Source organism: Dendropsophus ebraccatus, chromosome 2, assembly GCF_027789765.1.
Source record: "Dendropsophus ebraccatus isolate aDenEbr1 chromosome 2, aDenEbr1.pat, whole genome shotgun sequence".
NCBI classification, from domain to species: Eukaryota; Metazoa; Chordata; class Amphibia; order Anura; family Hylidae; genus Dendropsophus; species Dendropsophus ebraccatus.
Window position 1 is genome coordinate 133,948,980 of NC_091455.1, and position 17,413 is coordinate 133,966,392.

Here is a 17,413-nt window from a genome sequence, read left to right on the forward strand (position 1 = left end):
ATGGATTTATGAGGGATCGGTCCTGTCAGACTAATCTGATCGGCTTCTATGAAGAGGTAAGTTATAGACTGGACCTGGGGGAGGCTGTGGATGTTGTGTATCTGGACTTTTCAAAGGCATTTGATACTGTGCCGCATGAAAGGTTGGTCTACAAAATGAGGATGCTGGGACTCGGGGAAAACGTATGCAAATGGGTAAGTAACTGGTTGTGTGATAGAAAACAGAGGGTGGTCATTGATGGAACATATTCAGATTGGGTTTTAGTTACTAGTGGGGTACCACAGGGGTCAGTGTTGGGTCCACTTCTTTTTAATATTTTTATTAATGATCTTGTAGAGGGGCTACAGAGCAGAATCTCCATTTTTGCAGATGATACTAAACTGGGTAAAGTAATCAGTACAGAGGAGGATAATATCATATTACAGAGGGATTTGGAGAAGCTAGAGGCTTGGTCGGAGAAATGGCAAATGAAGTTTAATGTGGATAAATGTAAGGTTATGCATTTGGGCCATAGAAATAATAAGTACAGTTATGTGCTAAATAATAAAACACTGGGTAAAACTACTTCCGAAAAGGACCTGGGGGTATTGGTGGACAGTAAACTCAACTTTAGTGATCAGTGCCAGGCAGCAGCTGCCAAGGCTAATAAAATAATGGGATGCATCAAAAGAGGTATAGATGCTAAAGATGAGAACATAGTTTTGCCTCTTTATAAATCACTGGTCAGACCACACTTGGAATACTGTGTACAGTTTTGGGCACCGGTATATAAGAAGGACACAGCTGACCTAGAGCGGGTGCAGAGGAGGGCAACAAAGGTCATTAAGGGAATGGGTGGGTTACAGTACCAGGACAGGTTATCACGCTTGGGGTTATTTACGCTAGAAAAAAGACGTCTTAGGGGCGATCTGATCACAATGTACAAATATATGAATGGACAGTACAGAGATTTTTGTAGTGGTCTTTTTACTCCTAGGTCTGTAACAATGACAAGGGGGCATCCTCTACGTCTAGAGGAAAGAAGATTTCATCATCAGCATCGACGCGGGTTCTTTACTGTACGAGCGGTAAGACTGTGGAACTCTCTGCCACATGATGTTGTCATGGCTGATTCAGTAAATAAGTTCAAGGGAGGCCTGGATGCTTTTCTTGAACAATATAATATTACAAGTTATGGGCATTAGATTTCTGGTGATACGTTGATCCGGGGATTGTTCTGGTTGCCATTGCAGTCGGGGGAGGGGGGAGGGGGGGGGGAGTTTCTCCCTGTGGTGGGGCGTTTGTCTTCTGCCTCATAGGGGTTTTTCGCCTTCCTGGATCAACACAGTAGGATTTTCCTAGGTTGAACCTGATGGACTCTTGTCTTCTTTCAACCTTATTTACTATGTTACTATGTTACTATGTTACTATAGCTGAGCTGTATATCACTATGGCTGACCCCTCTTTATCACTATGACTGACCCCTCTCTATATCACTATGGCTGACTCCTCTATATCACTATGGCTGACTCCTCTATATCACTATGGCTGACTCCTCTATATCACTATGGCTGACTCCTCTATATCACTATGGCTGACTCCTCTATATCACTATGGCTGACTCCTCTATATCACTATGGCTGACTCCTCTATATCACTATGGCTGACTCCTCTATATCACTATGGCTGACTCCTCTATATCACTATGGCTGACCCCTCTATATCACTATAGCTGACCTGTATATCACTATGGCTGACCCCTCTATATCACTATAGCTGACCTGTATATCACTATGGCTGACCCCTCTATATCACTATGGCTGAACCCTCTATATCACTATGGCTGACCCCTTTATATCACTATGGCTGACTCCTCTATATCACTATGGCTGTCCCCTCTATATCACTATAGCTGACCTGTATATCACTATGGCTGACCCCTCTATATCACTATGTGTGACCCCTCTCTATCACTATGGCTGACTCCTCTATATCACTATGTGTGACCCCTCTCTATATCACTATGACTGACCCCTCTAAATCACTATAGCTGACCCCTCTATATTACAGGTACCTGGCATTGTTAGCAGTGTTTCTGTGTGTATGGTGAATATTTAGTTAGAAACATAGAAGATTGTCAGCAGGAAAAGACCACCTGCTCCATCTAGTCTAGGTGTGAGTAGTTCAGGACATGAAGGCTGGAGACTGGCTGCATCCACTGCACACACAGGAAAATCTGCTTTATATCTTTCCTTATTCCCTCAGAAGTCGCTCCGGGACCATGTAGGACATTAGGGAGAAGCTGCTGAGCTAGATCTACTTTACACTGGTTGGACAAATAACTCCCCTGGGATCTGACTGGCCATTTATGAAGGAGCTGGAGTCAGTCCTGATAAGATTCAATAGCCGGAGCTGCGGTTTACCAACTCCACAGCACTGATTATTATGATTGTCCACTAGTTATGTTTTGTGTCCTCACCCTATTTTATGCCTTTTAGACTGGGGTCTTCTCTCACACTGCCTTATCTTCATACTTCATATCTTCAGACAGTATGACAAAGAGACACGATAAGATTTGTTCATGTGTTTCATGCCTTCATAAATTAACTAAACATCCCAAGATGGCTTGATGGCAGGATAAACATGCATCACTGTATGGGGGCCTATTAATATTTATTAAAGGGCATTACTATAGTGGCTGGCTGAAAAGCAAAGTAGCGCACTTTGTGCCAGGAAATGACCATAGTGCACCAAACAAGCTTTTTTAATAGTTATCTCAAAACTACACCACCAGTTTAGATAACAAAGGGTAAAAGGTTAATTTGTGTCATTTACCCTATTACTCTATACCAGCAGTATGGTATGTTTGACCCTGCTGTTAGTTTTCCCTTAATTCTTCATTTTTTAGAGAGCCTATGTTCTTGTCTTTTGAACTTTAGCAAATGTACCATCAGGTAGATGTACCATTAATGGATCAGCGCCGGTGTGGGGATGGCAGTGCCGCAGTCCTTGTTTTGAAATGGCACCTGATTCCCGCGCACGGCACAAGTCTATTCCCGGGCTTTGGCTTGGCATGAAGCACTGGGGGCAGGCACGCCGGCCCCCACTGTGATGAAACCCCCTCCCGTCTGTGACACTGCTCCGTTGATTCTAATGAAGCTGCGTCACAGAGGGAAGGGCAGATCCTAACAGTGGGAGCCGGCCGGCCAAGCTGTCTCCAGTGCTTCATGCCTGGCTGGTGGCCGTTAATAGTGCGATGCCGTGTGCGGGAACTGGCCGGCGGACAGTGGCACCGGCAACCCTGCACCAGCGCCGATCCATTCATGTAAAAAACCTGATAGTGCATTTGCTTTAACCCTAATTTTCTCCTTTAGTGACATGTTTGTCATGTTTCTTCACCTAACAGAGTCTGGCAATATCAACTTCTTTCTTTCTTTTGATTTACAGTACCATTACAAAGCCCTCAGATAAATCAAAACTTTAGAATAACCTCATCACTTTGATATTAGTATTAGCTATAGTTTTAACATTTTATATTTTTTGCTGACACAGGTAGGTTAAGTCAATGAAGTTTTTAAATATTTCATTTTGGAGGATTGCACCCTCATATTTTACTTAAGATTTTAGATTACTTAGATTTTAGATTCAGTAATTATCTGTTAAAAACACCACAGTATCCAAGGTGACTTGTCGGGTCCAATACATGTGATTGATCAGGATTAAGGATTGAGTAAGGTCCATCCTGTATATTTTACAAATGTAGCTTCACAAACATCAGAGAGTCAGGTTGAGAAGCCACTTATCTATATGTACATGAATGTAGATTTTTATGCATATCATGTTCTCTGACAGAAACATTTTTACTATATTTGAGTTCATGAATCCTGTATGGTAACTGTTAAATCACATCAGAGCTGATAGGATTTCATTTGGTCTGATGTTTCTATTACTTCTAAGATAAGTGGGACCAGACAACTACTTACCCCCCACTGCATTACTAACACTGAGCCTGAGCCAAGACCACATGTTTATAATGAGTTTGATGAGAGACATGTAATCGCTCCCAACCAGTGATTAGCTTCAAAGTGTGTCATCCAGTGTTTCAGCAAAAACTGTACTAAAAAGTGTGTATTGTTTACTCAAAACTCCATAGTGATGTTTCAGCCCTACATTAAAGGGGCAGTCCATTCAAACATAACTTTTGATATGTTGTTGCCCATGGTGAGACTACCCAAATCATTCCATACTTGTTATTATCTATGCAGTCTCCTTCCCCCAGTTCTCAGCTGTTGCTTTCTACTGAAAACACAAAAATCTGTGTGAGCTTTTCTCTCTGGCCCTTCCCCACGAGACGGCTGATGTAAATAGGTCCCTGGCAGGCTTTAGCTGCAACTTTTTCATTTGTATAATCGATTAGGTAAGTATGGTTTGGCACTTTCTCAGGCACGGCACGGTTTTGCACTAATGTTCACATTTAAGCACGAGTTGCACCTTTTTTCTGGCACTGCCACTTTAACCACTTCACATATGCCGATATAACATTACTGCGTCCATTATTTATTCTTTCCATCTATTTTTTATTGTGGATATATATGTTGTCTTTTTCCGGTAGTGCACACATGATGTAAAATTGAGACCGCAAACGGGTAATGTCCATTTGACATAGGGCCATGTTTACATTGTGTGCGGTCATGTGACTCCAGGCTGGTCAGGTGACCTGCGGGATGTCACATGGCCGCACATACAACCTCGCCCCGGATGACGCTCGTTGAGTGGCAGTTCCGGCGCCGGGTTTCCGGGAATGACGCGGTCACGTGTCGCGCGTCATTTCCGGTCTTACGATGCGGTCCTCGGATGCAGCAACTAAGGTATTCAGTGTTATTTGCAAACGAGAGGAATAGGATAGCAATATGATGGGTGAAGGGGGAAGTTAGACAGGGGTATAATGAATTTACATATAGGAATAACATAGATATATGAACGTCTGCCTATCATGTGACGAAACAAGATCATGTGACCGAGAGACATCATTTCCGGTTTTCCGACATTACTGATTATCTCATGTGATACACATGATGGGCATGTGCTTGATTGGCTACATGGGGTTTATAAGGTTTGGGCTCAGTACTTGGACATCACCCTCGATAAAGCAACACGCGAAACGCGCGTCGGGTGTATGGTGAGGTGGACTCGTATACTAAGGACACGTATGGGTAATATTTACTATATGTGGATGGTATATTATTTTTTTCTATGTGCTCACTGTGAGTTATATTTATTTCTTGTATGTAGTACCAACCCAGTGCCCAATATATATGTGTATATATAGGTTCCCCTTCTCTACTGTTATCTATTCTGTGATATCATATCTTATGTATAAGAACCTAGTTAATCCACCATCTTTATGGGGATTTGTATTAGCTCCAGCCCCCCTGTTATGTATTTTTAATAATTTTTTTCTGATATTCTAATAACAATAAAAAATAAAGTATTTATATATTTATTGGTCTTGCATTCATAGTTTTTTCAGTTGGTTTTTATGTTTAGCTGCAACTTTGTAGCTTCTTTGTAATGGTGGGAGGGTTAATCTGAGGTCAAGTTTCAATGCAATTAGTATGCAATTAATAGTTACAGTATAAAAGATCATTGCCATATGCAGTGTACACATAATTGTGCCATAATGTGTAATATTGAACATGTTTCTGAAAAAGTGCTCCATACATGTGTTTTTTCAGATAAAGCATACTAAAAAAAACTGCCAACAAAATCATCTAAAGAGCAATAGTCAGGAGAGGCCATTCGCCAATAGTAACCCATCTGTAGTAATGTAGAGTGTTCTTAATCCAGTGTATCTCGTGTCCCAAGTCAAGTAGAGTCTTGAATGTTGAGCAAGCCTGGGTCTGTTAGAAGCCAAGCATGCGGTTTTCCAGGCAGCCTTAAAAGGGCTGCATCCTACTTCTGCAGCCATCACTTATCAAATGCCACACACGCTTGGGTTCACAGGGACCCAAATGTGTTTGAGATTCGCTCATCTCTAGTTTCAAGGTGATCACAGTGAACTTCCCTGGTCAGATGTGAGGGCTTAAAGGGAACGTGGTTAAAAAAAAAAAAAAAAACACAGTGACTAGTCACGTATGGCACATGTGCATCCCAAAAAAATAAAAATAAAATAAAAATAATTTCTGTGAGAGAGTACAGATGGCAGAAAAACTTGTTTTTACAGTCTATGGGAATCTACGTAAACATGTATAAAACAGGGTGGGATAGACTGATGGCAAAAATGACTTTGCCACCCAAGGGCCTAAATACGTATCCCAGGAGCCAGCACAAATGCTATCCTTTTTCAATCTAGTTGTATTTATCATTGATCTATAAGAATAGTCATCTGGAATAAAAAGCATACTAACCAAGATCAAAATCCACTGATGTTATGTTACCAGTCCTCCTTATATCACAACTCAAATATACAGTAGATTGTAAATGTACTTTTAAAAAAAAAAAAAAAATTTTAAAGAAGGTAAAGTTGTAATGGAAGCTCAGCATTAAAATCCACACTCTTTCAATTGACTCTCTTCTACTTTGGCCTTAAATTGGACCTTGTCAGTAGCTTTTTGTGAGTAGAGTTGATTGAAGGAGCATATAAACAGTTGTATATTTTTAAGTATAATCAGATTTGCTAGTTTCCCTGTATTTCTTTGCAGTGCCCTTGGTGTTTCATGGCTGTCCTTCTTAAACACAGAAGCAATTAGTTTTGAGAAGGCTGATTCTTCAGGGTCCAGTGCTTCCATGCCTTTCATTTGCAAAAGCTGCACATTTTAATGAAGTTGTTTCATCTGTGTTGCCAAACACTAGAATTTTGCTGCTTCAAGTCTAATTATCTCAGTTGGCGATTGCTGTGTTTTATTAAAGCTGTCAAACGTACTGTTCATTAAATGCCCACATTTGCGCCATCTCTCCCACAAATAACATCAACTTGTTCTGCTGATGGATTGAAAGAACATATTTCCTCCTTAATCTTGACAAATCGATTTTACCAGTCATAACACGTCCTTGCACTGTTGGACCCCTTGTGGTGAGCTTAGTGCATTTGTGTTACATTCAGAGACTTGTTATAAAATATATATGTTAAACTGTAGGGACTTAAGGGACTGAAGAAGTTGGCTGGAAATCCATTCAAGTAAAACAACAATGGGAAATTGTCTCTTATAATGTTTCAACCACTGCTGTTTTAAGTTTAATGAGTTTCTAAATAAGTTTTGCTCACCTTATCCGAAGTTGAAAATGGATGGCATTACTTTGAGGTAGTGAAGCTGAGTGTTTATATATAATCCCTCAACTTACAATGGCCTCAAGATATTTTCAACATACAATGGTTCTTTCTGGACCATCGTAACTTGAGACCAGACTCAACATACAATGCTACAGTCAGGATCTGCGGCACATGTGAATAACTAGATGATCAACCAATGAAAGTGGCCATTTTACTGTTAAACCCCCAGTATTATGCTGCGTTTACACGGAACGATTATTGTGCGAAATAGCACAATAATGGTCGCATTGGAATGATAATCGTATGTGTCAACGCAGCGGACGATAAAGCGACCAGCAAGAAATCGTTCATTTTGATGTTTGAACATGTTCTCAAATCGTCGTTGGTCGTTCGCCGATTTAACCTATGTGCGAGATAGTCTTAAACGATCGCAAAATGAATTGTTCCGTATGATATATATCGTTCCGTCTAAACGCTGATCGTAATAAAAAAAAAACGTTACTTCGAAATTGTTAATCGTACGATCGGGCGAATTATCGCTCCGTGTAAACGCAGCATTAGTGAAATGCATGCACTGGTTGGCTGTCTGGTAGTGATTCTCTATAGTATAGTGTGATACTACATGTCCTGTACTGCTCTTTATCTGGGCCAGCCTGAACTGCTCCTTTGGGCAGCAGGTGAGGGCGGCTTCTTTTTTTTTTTTTTTCTGGGACCCTGTGTAATCTGTGCAGGCCTCTGAAAATGCTCCAATCTCCAGTTGGCAGTTGGAGCATTGGAGCATTTGTCTCCAGTAACTTATTCTGACTGTTGTATGTAAGGATTTGCTTTATCCATACTAGTTATCTGCTTATTTTTCTTTAAAGGAAACCTGTCGTGACAGGCTCCCGACCCCCGTTAGATCCCCCTATACTTACCTCATCGCCCCGGGTCCCGCTTCCTGAGCCGGTCGGGTCACTGAGATTTCAGCGCCCGAAGTCTGGCGCACACACTCACAGGAGAGTCAGATGCCCATAGAGAATGACGGAGCATCGGACTCCCCATTCATTCTCTATGGGCATCGGACTCTCCTGTGAGCGCGCGTGCTGGGCTTTGGACGCTGAAATCTCAGTCACCCGACCGGCTCAGGAAGCGGGACCCGGCGCAATGAGGTATGTATAGGGGGATCTAACGGGGGGTTGGGAGCTTGTCACCCTTGCACGGGGGGTGACAGGTCCTCTTTAAATCTTATTTTTTTCCTCATTTTGGGATCACACCAATTACCAGTTTTCTATAGAATCTTGTTCTCAACATACAATACTTTCAATATACAATGGTTGTCTTGGAACCAATCAATATAGTATGTTGAGGGACTACTTTGTATATATGTGTGTGTGTGTGTGTATATATATATATATATATATATATATATATATATATATATATATATATATATATATTCTGAATGATATTTGGAAGAGGGTTGCCTATAAAGCAAAAGGATGTTCCTGATTTGCTGCTTCACCTTTTCACATGATAGCCTATCCTAATTACTACTAAGTTTTAAAAATTCTCTGTTTTTATCAAGATATCTGTAAAAAATGTGAAAATGAAGTGGGAATATCTTTTTACTATTAGCTGTATGGGCTAATTTACAGGGCCTGTGGCATCTGCAGACAGGTCTGTTTTAGTAAATGCATTCTCCAATAACTCTTTTGGAACGTCTTATTCTTATAGCTTGTAAATTTGGCATTTATCTTTTATTCTTACTCAAAGCCAGTTGGGTTGTTTTGTCATATGTTTCTATTAAAAATTAAAATTGAATGGCAAAACACAGCTTTATGAAAAGATATTTCAAAAATGTTAAATCCAAGTATTTGGTAAGTTTGACAGGTCAGAATAGGGCCACATGTCCTCTTAAAAAAATCTGAGTAGGACTCTAGGCAACGTGACTTAAGTTACAGGTGCATACTGCCCTCATAGGGAATAAGGATATTGAACAGGACTGTAGCAATATTACTTTCTCTGTTTAAAAGGCGGTTTATGGCTACATATCAGAAGATAACTGCACAGTTTGTATGTCTTTATTATATTTGCATGTACATGACTGTATAATTTAATGAGCACATTATTTTTATCCTGCTCTGGCTTTTTTCTCTGCATTTCTTAGCTGCTCCTTCAGTAAAATTCACACATGAGACAATGAGGCCACGCCTTGTTTTTCTGTTTACTGTGAATAATAATGTGAATGTAACAATTTATGTTCCATACATCTTTGTAAACAGAACAATGCATTTGCTGTAAGTGACAAATTAATGGCACTGTCTGAAGGCTCTTTGCACACATAACCATCTGTCATTTATCAAGGAATAGCGCATGTCTTAATAACTTTGCTCTTGCTTTAATAATATAATTCACTTTAATTCTTTTATTTTTTTGTCCCATTTATTATGTGATCCACTGACATGAATAAAGGCTATTGTCACGCTGGCGTTTGTAAATAAATCTCTCTTCTTACATGTCTCAGAAATAATTAGACCCACTGGTGGAAGGTGGTAAAAAGAATCATTTATCTTTCTCAAGTACAGAAAGTATCTGGAAAACTGTTCCTGCTTAGTAAAAGACACATTTCAGATATATGAGGCTGCTGGGATTACACCTGGTGCAGTCAATCCACCATTTAATAAAGCTGCCAATATATTGTAGGAGTAATAAGAAGTCATACTGCCCATGTCCAAGCAGTTGTGTCCATGTAGATGTACTCATTGTGTGCCTTTTGTTTATTGCAGACACATCAAGATAATGTTCTTGGAAGTGTAATTCAACATGTAATATCTTTATTGTACAACTTGGTTACTCAAAAAAATACAAACATGAAGCTTCTCTATGAGCAGGGTAAGTACACCATCTGTATTGTATTAATATTTGGAAATACAGTATGTCTGTGGTGAAAATACGAAGAAGAAATACTTAAAGGGTGTTTCCGGGCTGAAATAATTGGTGTCTTATCCTCAGGATAGGCCATGAATTGTTTATCGGCAGGGTGCCGCCGTATGGCACCCCTTCCAATCAGCTAAAGTCCGCACTATATATGAACTACATAAAACAGCAGATATGTCACTGCGTATTCTCAGTTTTTTAGCAGACAAAACTTCTATAGGTTAAAGGGGTACTCCAGCCAAAATGCGTGCAACCCTCATTGGATTCAGTGGGGTCACGTATTACAGTCTCATTTTAATGTGCAAAATCTGAACTTTCTAATTAGAAGTGGATCCCATCACCCCTTGCGACTGGTAAGCTTTAAGATAAGACAAGGAAAACGTATAACATATAATACTTTTTTTTTGTTGTATATCAGCTTCAGAGAAAATAAAAACATTCAATTGACCATTTGTGCAAACATAATTGCCATCCTTAGGTTAGTAAGGCTGTATTCCCACATGTTGGTGCACCATCCCCCCCCCCCCCCCCCCATGCATTTACTAATGGCCATGTGATATTGCCAATAACCCTGACAACATCATGCAACCACTTGTAAATAATTGCAGGTGTGCTTTCAGATGGATGCAGATCACTCATACAAATAGGGTTGTGTTGCTGCTTTGCCCTGCAGTCGCAAAAAAAAAAAAAATCCACCCAGAATGGATTTACATGTAACACGCAATGTGACCCTAATGACTTGTATGAGTAAAGAAGTCACACGACTAGGCAGCGCAGCCTAGTGGATACTGGTCAGGTGACCGGGAATCACCACGTAGCTCCAGCCATACCTGTTGGATTTAGTTTGACCCTTTTGAGTCTAAAAATAGATAAATATAACTTTTCCAGCAATTTAAAACAGGTTATGCCACAATCAAAAGTAGCTCTTAAAAAGATGAGAAAGAACTTTATTGAAATATGAGTCTGGAAAGGCTCTGGGACTGAAGTGAACTGCAATAATAGCAGTCATCATTAAAGCAAATATACGACTAGGTACATCGCCTTGTGGTTTTTTACATGATGCAGCAGTCCTTTTTTTGGACTGTGGCCTAGTTCTCGCACACGGCAGTGGTCTATTCCCAGCACCCATCGGGCACGAAGCACTAGGGAGGGGCCTGCCAGCCCCCAGTGGGACAGTCTCCCCTCCCTTCTGTGACGGGGTTCCAGCAATTAAACAATTCCATCTACCTTAACATGGGGACAAGTAAAACTGCAGCTCACTTTGGAAAAAAAAAAAGATCCATCGGTAGATGGAAAGTTATAGGGGTAAAATTTTCATTTTTAAAAGTAAAATAATACTATATACTATAGAGTGAGTATTGCTGTAATGACTCACAGAATGTCAGGTTTACCGCACCGTGAATGGCATAAGAAGAGCACTAGCTGCACTATCCTTCCCCCCAAAGTTTTTTTTTTCTATTTCCACAAATAGTTTTTGTTGGTTCTGTATTCAATTTTATAGTAAAATTAAAAGTGTAATTAAAAAGTACAATTTACTATTAAAAAAAAAAAAGCAAAAACGGTCACATGGGCTAGTATAAAAACTTTTTTCCTGCTATCTTTGTAATATCTAAATCACATTTATATTCTGTTTATTCTTTTCTCATGTGAATACACGACTTATAACAGTCTACAAAAAGATGTCAAATCATCATTCTATAGAATAAAGCATATAAAACTGTAGAGCTGAAATATTTTATTGAGCCATTATTTTTTACAGCTATCTTTTCTGCTTCCATTTGTTTTATACACTTTTGGCTGTTTTGTTTAAACCATCAAAATATGCGCACATGCCAACTTAAAGTGACACTGTCACCCCCTTTGTGCATTCTGACATCTCTACACAGGTGTAAAGGGTAAATGTAGCGTTTTTCATACCTTATTTCATATCATACGTCATGGTGTTTGTTCAAGTAAAAAGTGTCCTTTTATCAACGACAGATTGTATTAAGTGGGCGTGGCCTCGTGGCATTAGCGCCACTTAGCCCCACCCACAACGGTACGGTTGGCCCGCGCCACCTTGACACCCATTGGTTGGCCGACGTAAAGGGGGTGGGGTCTAGACCTTTTGGCCAGCCTGTTCCAATGGCCGACGAGGGTGCGGGACCAACGGTGCCGTTGTGGGCGGGGCTAAGTGGCACTAATGCCACGAGGCCACGCCCACTTAATGCAATCTGTAGTTGATAAAAGGACACTTTTTACTTGAACAAACACCATGACGTATGATATGAAATAAGGTATGAAAAATGCTAAATTTTCCCTTTACACCTGTGTAGAGATGTCAGAATGCACAAAGGGGGTGACAGTGTCACTTTAAAGTTTTTTTTTTTTTTATATATATACTATTAATACAGTTTGTAACCTTTCTGCTGTATCATGTGGTGTCTCAGGACACCACATCTACTTATTAATACTCAGACTGCATGGAAAAAATACTGTGTTCACATAAATGTGAAATGACAGTTCTTACCAAGTCTTTTCCCATGTCAGTAAGAACCCTAATGTCTCAATAGACTTTCAAAATGATATGTAATGATAGGGATGTAAAACTGCATTCCAAAACTTCTCAGATTTAACCATTCACAGTATGTTCATAAAACGAAAAGGCAGCAGTCGAACCTCGGCAGATTCGGACCATCCCTAGTTCCAAGCCTGCCACAATTTTGGTACTAAGGGTCTGCAGGGATGTAGCAACCTGATTTCGCCACTTCCCCCATAGAAGTTCCAGTTCCACTTATTGATTGTCTATCCTCAGGATAGAATATCAATATGGGATGAGGGTGCCAAAAACCCACTGATCAGCTGCTGTGCATTGCTGCCGCAGGTCAATCTGCACTATAAATGGGGCCAGAAGCTGATGGCTTCCTTCATGTGGTGGCTATGCTGAGTTACTACAGCTTAGGTCCCATACACTGTATTAGGATCGCAAATATTAGAATATTTAAAAAATAATGCAACACAAAAAAATGTATGTCTGATTATACTGTGATAATCTCTAAAAAGCTGTCATAGCGACCAAATAACACCGGTATACAAGCAGGAATATTACCCCCATACATATTACCACCATATTGTTACTGACCAATCCAGTATACCAAGATCGATGCTGCCAATAATACCAGCATACAAGTAACTCTACCTCCATGTTATAACAACTACTATTACCAGCACATAATGATTAATACCACCATGCTGATACTGAATAAAATCCACTATATAATCAGAAATATTGCCAATAACAATAGTATACACCGGACAAATAATACCATCAAATCATGACCACTACCGTTACCATACAGTGACTGGATAATACCACTTAAACTGTTATTGAATAAAATCCACTATTTAAAGAGCAATATTATTCTTCAGCAGTGACCATATAAAGGTAGATCCAGCTGTATACAGATTCTTCAGACTTTATAAGCAATTACAGTGCAGTTACATCCAGTGACTCACATACAGTAAATACATTGCTGGTGATGATTTTGCCATCATAAAAACATAGTAACAGAGACCCCATATAAGCAGTTATGCTCAATATGTGCCTTCAAATAGTAGACAAGCCCCCTCTGGGCCTCCATATTGTATTAGGTCACCTCTGTGCTTCTATATAGCAGTTAGACCTTGCTATGTCCCATACAGTAGTTAGGTGCTTCTGTGTCCTCCATATAGTAAGTAGGTCCCCTCTATACATCCCCATGTAGATAGACCCCTGGTCATCCCACTCCAGTAATGTGTATCCTTTATGCAGACAATCTCTACTAAAGTTAATCTTGCCCCTCCGCCCCGCGTTGGCAATACCTCTTGTACCTCTAGTAATCCACCGAAACTATGCTACCTCCCCCTCATGTACTCTTCCCCACTCCCTGCCATCAGTAGGCAGAATCAGCCAAGCCATCATTCACCGGAGGACAACAAACTGAGGGGGTTGGCCCGGCAGAAGACTGGTAAGCAGCATACAAACACCAGCCCACCACACACACACACACACACACACACACACACACACACACACAGCACCCAAGCACCAACCCGCCACACACACAGACACAGCATACAAACACCAGCCTCCCAAACACACAGGGACACACGGATACACGCACGAGGGGAGGCCCTGGTCACTGTTATAAATCTTCACTGCAAGACCGTCAAGTTTACATTGCCTAAGCTGTAGATCAGTGGTGGAAGGTCCGGCGTCATGACGTGAGGACGCACCTCTCGCGCCTCCCCCCCGCTCCCCCCCCCCTCCCCCCTGCTCCCCCCCCCTCCCCCCTGCTCCTCTGGTTTGGAACGGTGTAGCCCGGATCTAACCTCCTCCGATTGATGCGCCGCAGAGTGGCTGGACCTGGGGCCTGAATATGGGCGGCTTTGGACCAGTATTCGGATGTGCAGAGCGGTAGGAGAGAGAAGCGCCGCCAGACAGTCTCGCTCTTCTCCCCCCGGCTCGAGATGGTATCGTCCGGGTCACGTGCAGCCATGTATAGAGAGTATTGGAGGAATGCTGCACATGTGACCTTATGGGGAGGCAGTACTTCGGACTGTGTTTTGTTGAGCGGAGCGTGCCGCTGTACTGGAAGCTGAGTCGTTGTACAAGCTGCAGCTGCTGGAGCCGGTGAGCACGGAAGCAGTGAACTTCTTGCTGGTGAGGTCTTAGCATGAAATGGTGACGGCTCGGGAAGATGGAGAGGGTGTTCCCTGGTCGGGCGCGGGGTCCCTCCCGTCCCTCGTCCCCCCCAACCGTCCCCGGGGGTTGGGGGTGTTTCGGGCCGTTTGGGGTCTGGCGCCGGGCTCGGGGGCATGCTGAGAAGCATTCAGTAGCCGAGGGGCGGCCCCTAGCCACAGATAACAAGGGCTGAGGTGGAAGTGGTGATTACCTCTTGGATCGGACTGGATGCTAGAAAGTGTGATGTTCCCTGTGTACAACTATGAGCTTATGACAGTGTCTTCTGTTCCTGCATAGGGTGTATAAAGAAAAGAGATCTAACACCCAAGTACCGTTAGTGTCGGGATGGATGATAGCGGGGGGTGAGTACTCCACACCGTGCTCTGAGGGCATAAATTAAGGGGAGTTCAGTATGAATGTTAAAGACTCAGTATGAATATTAAAGACTCCTCCTTCTCTGTTAACCAGATAATACTCTCTCCATGAATGGGTCCAAGAACTTCACAGCACTCCCTTTCTTTTGAGTTCGGTGGCAACTATAAATATTATATGTGCCATATCTACTGCCCTCATAATACATACTCCTAAACTGGCACAAAAAGGGTCAGGAGCGAATTCCTCCCAAAAGGATAAGAACAAAGGAGCCAGGATAGATAAATACTTAAACTCCCCCACGACTGCTGATAAAAACCGTAGATCAATTTCCCCTCAATCCTTTTCAGGGGGTGACGATAGTGGGAGCCTAAATCTGACAAATCCGCAGATCCCTGAGGGAGCGGAGGGGGGAGCCGAGGCTGGAATAACTAACACAGTGTTGGAGTCAATCCTCAGCGAGGTTAAAATATGCAATAAATCTATTGTGGACTTGTCAGGGCAAGTGGGCAAACTGTCATCAGAGTTGATGTTAATTAAAGCCGACGTGAATAATATACGGGACAGAATGGTGGAAGTGGAGAAAACGATGCCGCAAGTAGAAAAAATGATTGGCTCACTAAGGAGCAGAACAGATGTGATGCGGAAGGATTTGGTTATGGCCCGGGATAAAATCGCTGAAATGGAGGACAGAGCTAGGAGAGCTGGGAGGGACCTAGAGTAGAGGCTCTTCCGGAACTGGGAGATGGTGGTGGCTGGCGGAGCCAATATTGGGGGAGATGGATGGGGGAGGGCAGGATTGGGGGGGAGGGAGGTCTGACAGCACACAGGGATTTTGGTGGTTTTGGTTTTCTTTTTTTTTTTCTTTGGTGTTAGATGAGTTTTGATATATGGTTCTGGAACCTGCGGGGGACAGGAGATAGAGTTAAAAGGGTGGCAGCCTTTGACTTAATCACAAGACACTTACCCGCAGTTGTATGTCTGCTCGAGACGCATTGTACCTATGAAACAGTTTCAAGGATGAGACGTAGATGGGCGAGCTTTGAATACCACTCTCTCTTCTCTAACTTTTCTGGGGGGGGGGGGTTCCGTTTACATTCACCATAAAATCCCATTTTGCTGTATTGAAAAAAAAGTAGATAATAGGGGGAGATACGTGATCCTTCATTGTACGATATTTTCCAAGGAGATGATTTTGGTGTTTGTGTATGTGCCGCCTCCCTTCTCTCCGCAGGTTATATATGAAATTATTAAGGAAGTAGGGGACAGAGATGAGATTCCCTTTATTATGTGCGGGGACTTTAACTGCGTGATGGATATCAGGGTGGACAGGAAGGGGGTGAAGGCACGAAATCCTAATTGGTCCTCCCCTATGGCCAAGGTGGCAAGAGAGATGGGATGGGTTGATTTGTGGCGGAGCCTATACGGCAATAAAGAGGCCTTCTCCTGTTTCAGCGCTACTTATAACTCTGCTTCCCGTATAGACTATGTTTTAGGGAATGTTTTGGCTCTCCGCTGGATCAGGAGAATGGCCTACGGGGGTAGGAGTCTGTCAGATCATGTGCCTGTAACTGTGTGAGTTTGCATGGAGCAGGACCTAAGTAGAACTGGGCGCCCCTTCAGATTAAATCCACATTGGCTGGGACTCCTGGATAGTAAAGATAAGATCCGTCAAGAAATAAAGGAATTCTGGGAGATTAATGTGGGTTCAACTGATATCCATTATGTTTGGGACGCATTAAAGGCTCATATACGGGGGATACTAAAGAGAGAGATTTGCTACAAGAAAAAAGGGTTTAGAGAGCAGGAGGATAGCCTTAAGGCTGCAGTTCAGGAAGCAGAAGAAGAAATTAATGTTTCACAGACAGAGGTGGCGGCAGATAAGATTAAGACAACTCAGGGGAAGTATGGGGAATACCTTATAAATAAGGCTCAACAAAAATGCTTCTTTCTTGGCCAGAAGCGGTTTGTGGAGGCGGGGAAACCGGGGAAACTTCTGGCAACTATTGTTAGGGCACAAGAAGGGAGCTCGTATATCTCAGCCCTGGAGGATGAGATGGGAGGTCAGATTAGGGATAGCGAAGGGATTCGCGAGAAAATTGTTGAGTTTTATGAGAGGCTGTATAGTTCAGAAGCCTCCCCAACGGAACAGGAATACCAAAAATTCTTTGATG

General features: G+C 42.0%; 1 protein-coding gene across 1 annotated transcript in view; it reads left to right on the top strand.

Moving 5' to 3' along the window:
* ULK4 (unc-51 like kinase 4) overlaps positions 1-17,413 on the top strand; it is a 653,509-nt gene that overhangs the window by 431,185 nt on the left and 204,911 nt on the right. The window contains exon 31 of the mRNA XM_069959686.1: positions 10,015-10,120. Within this exon, the coding sequence (XP_069815787.1) occupies positions 10,015-10,120 (106 nt within the window). The remainder of the gene's footprint in view (positions 1-10,014; positions 10,121-17,413) is intronic.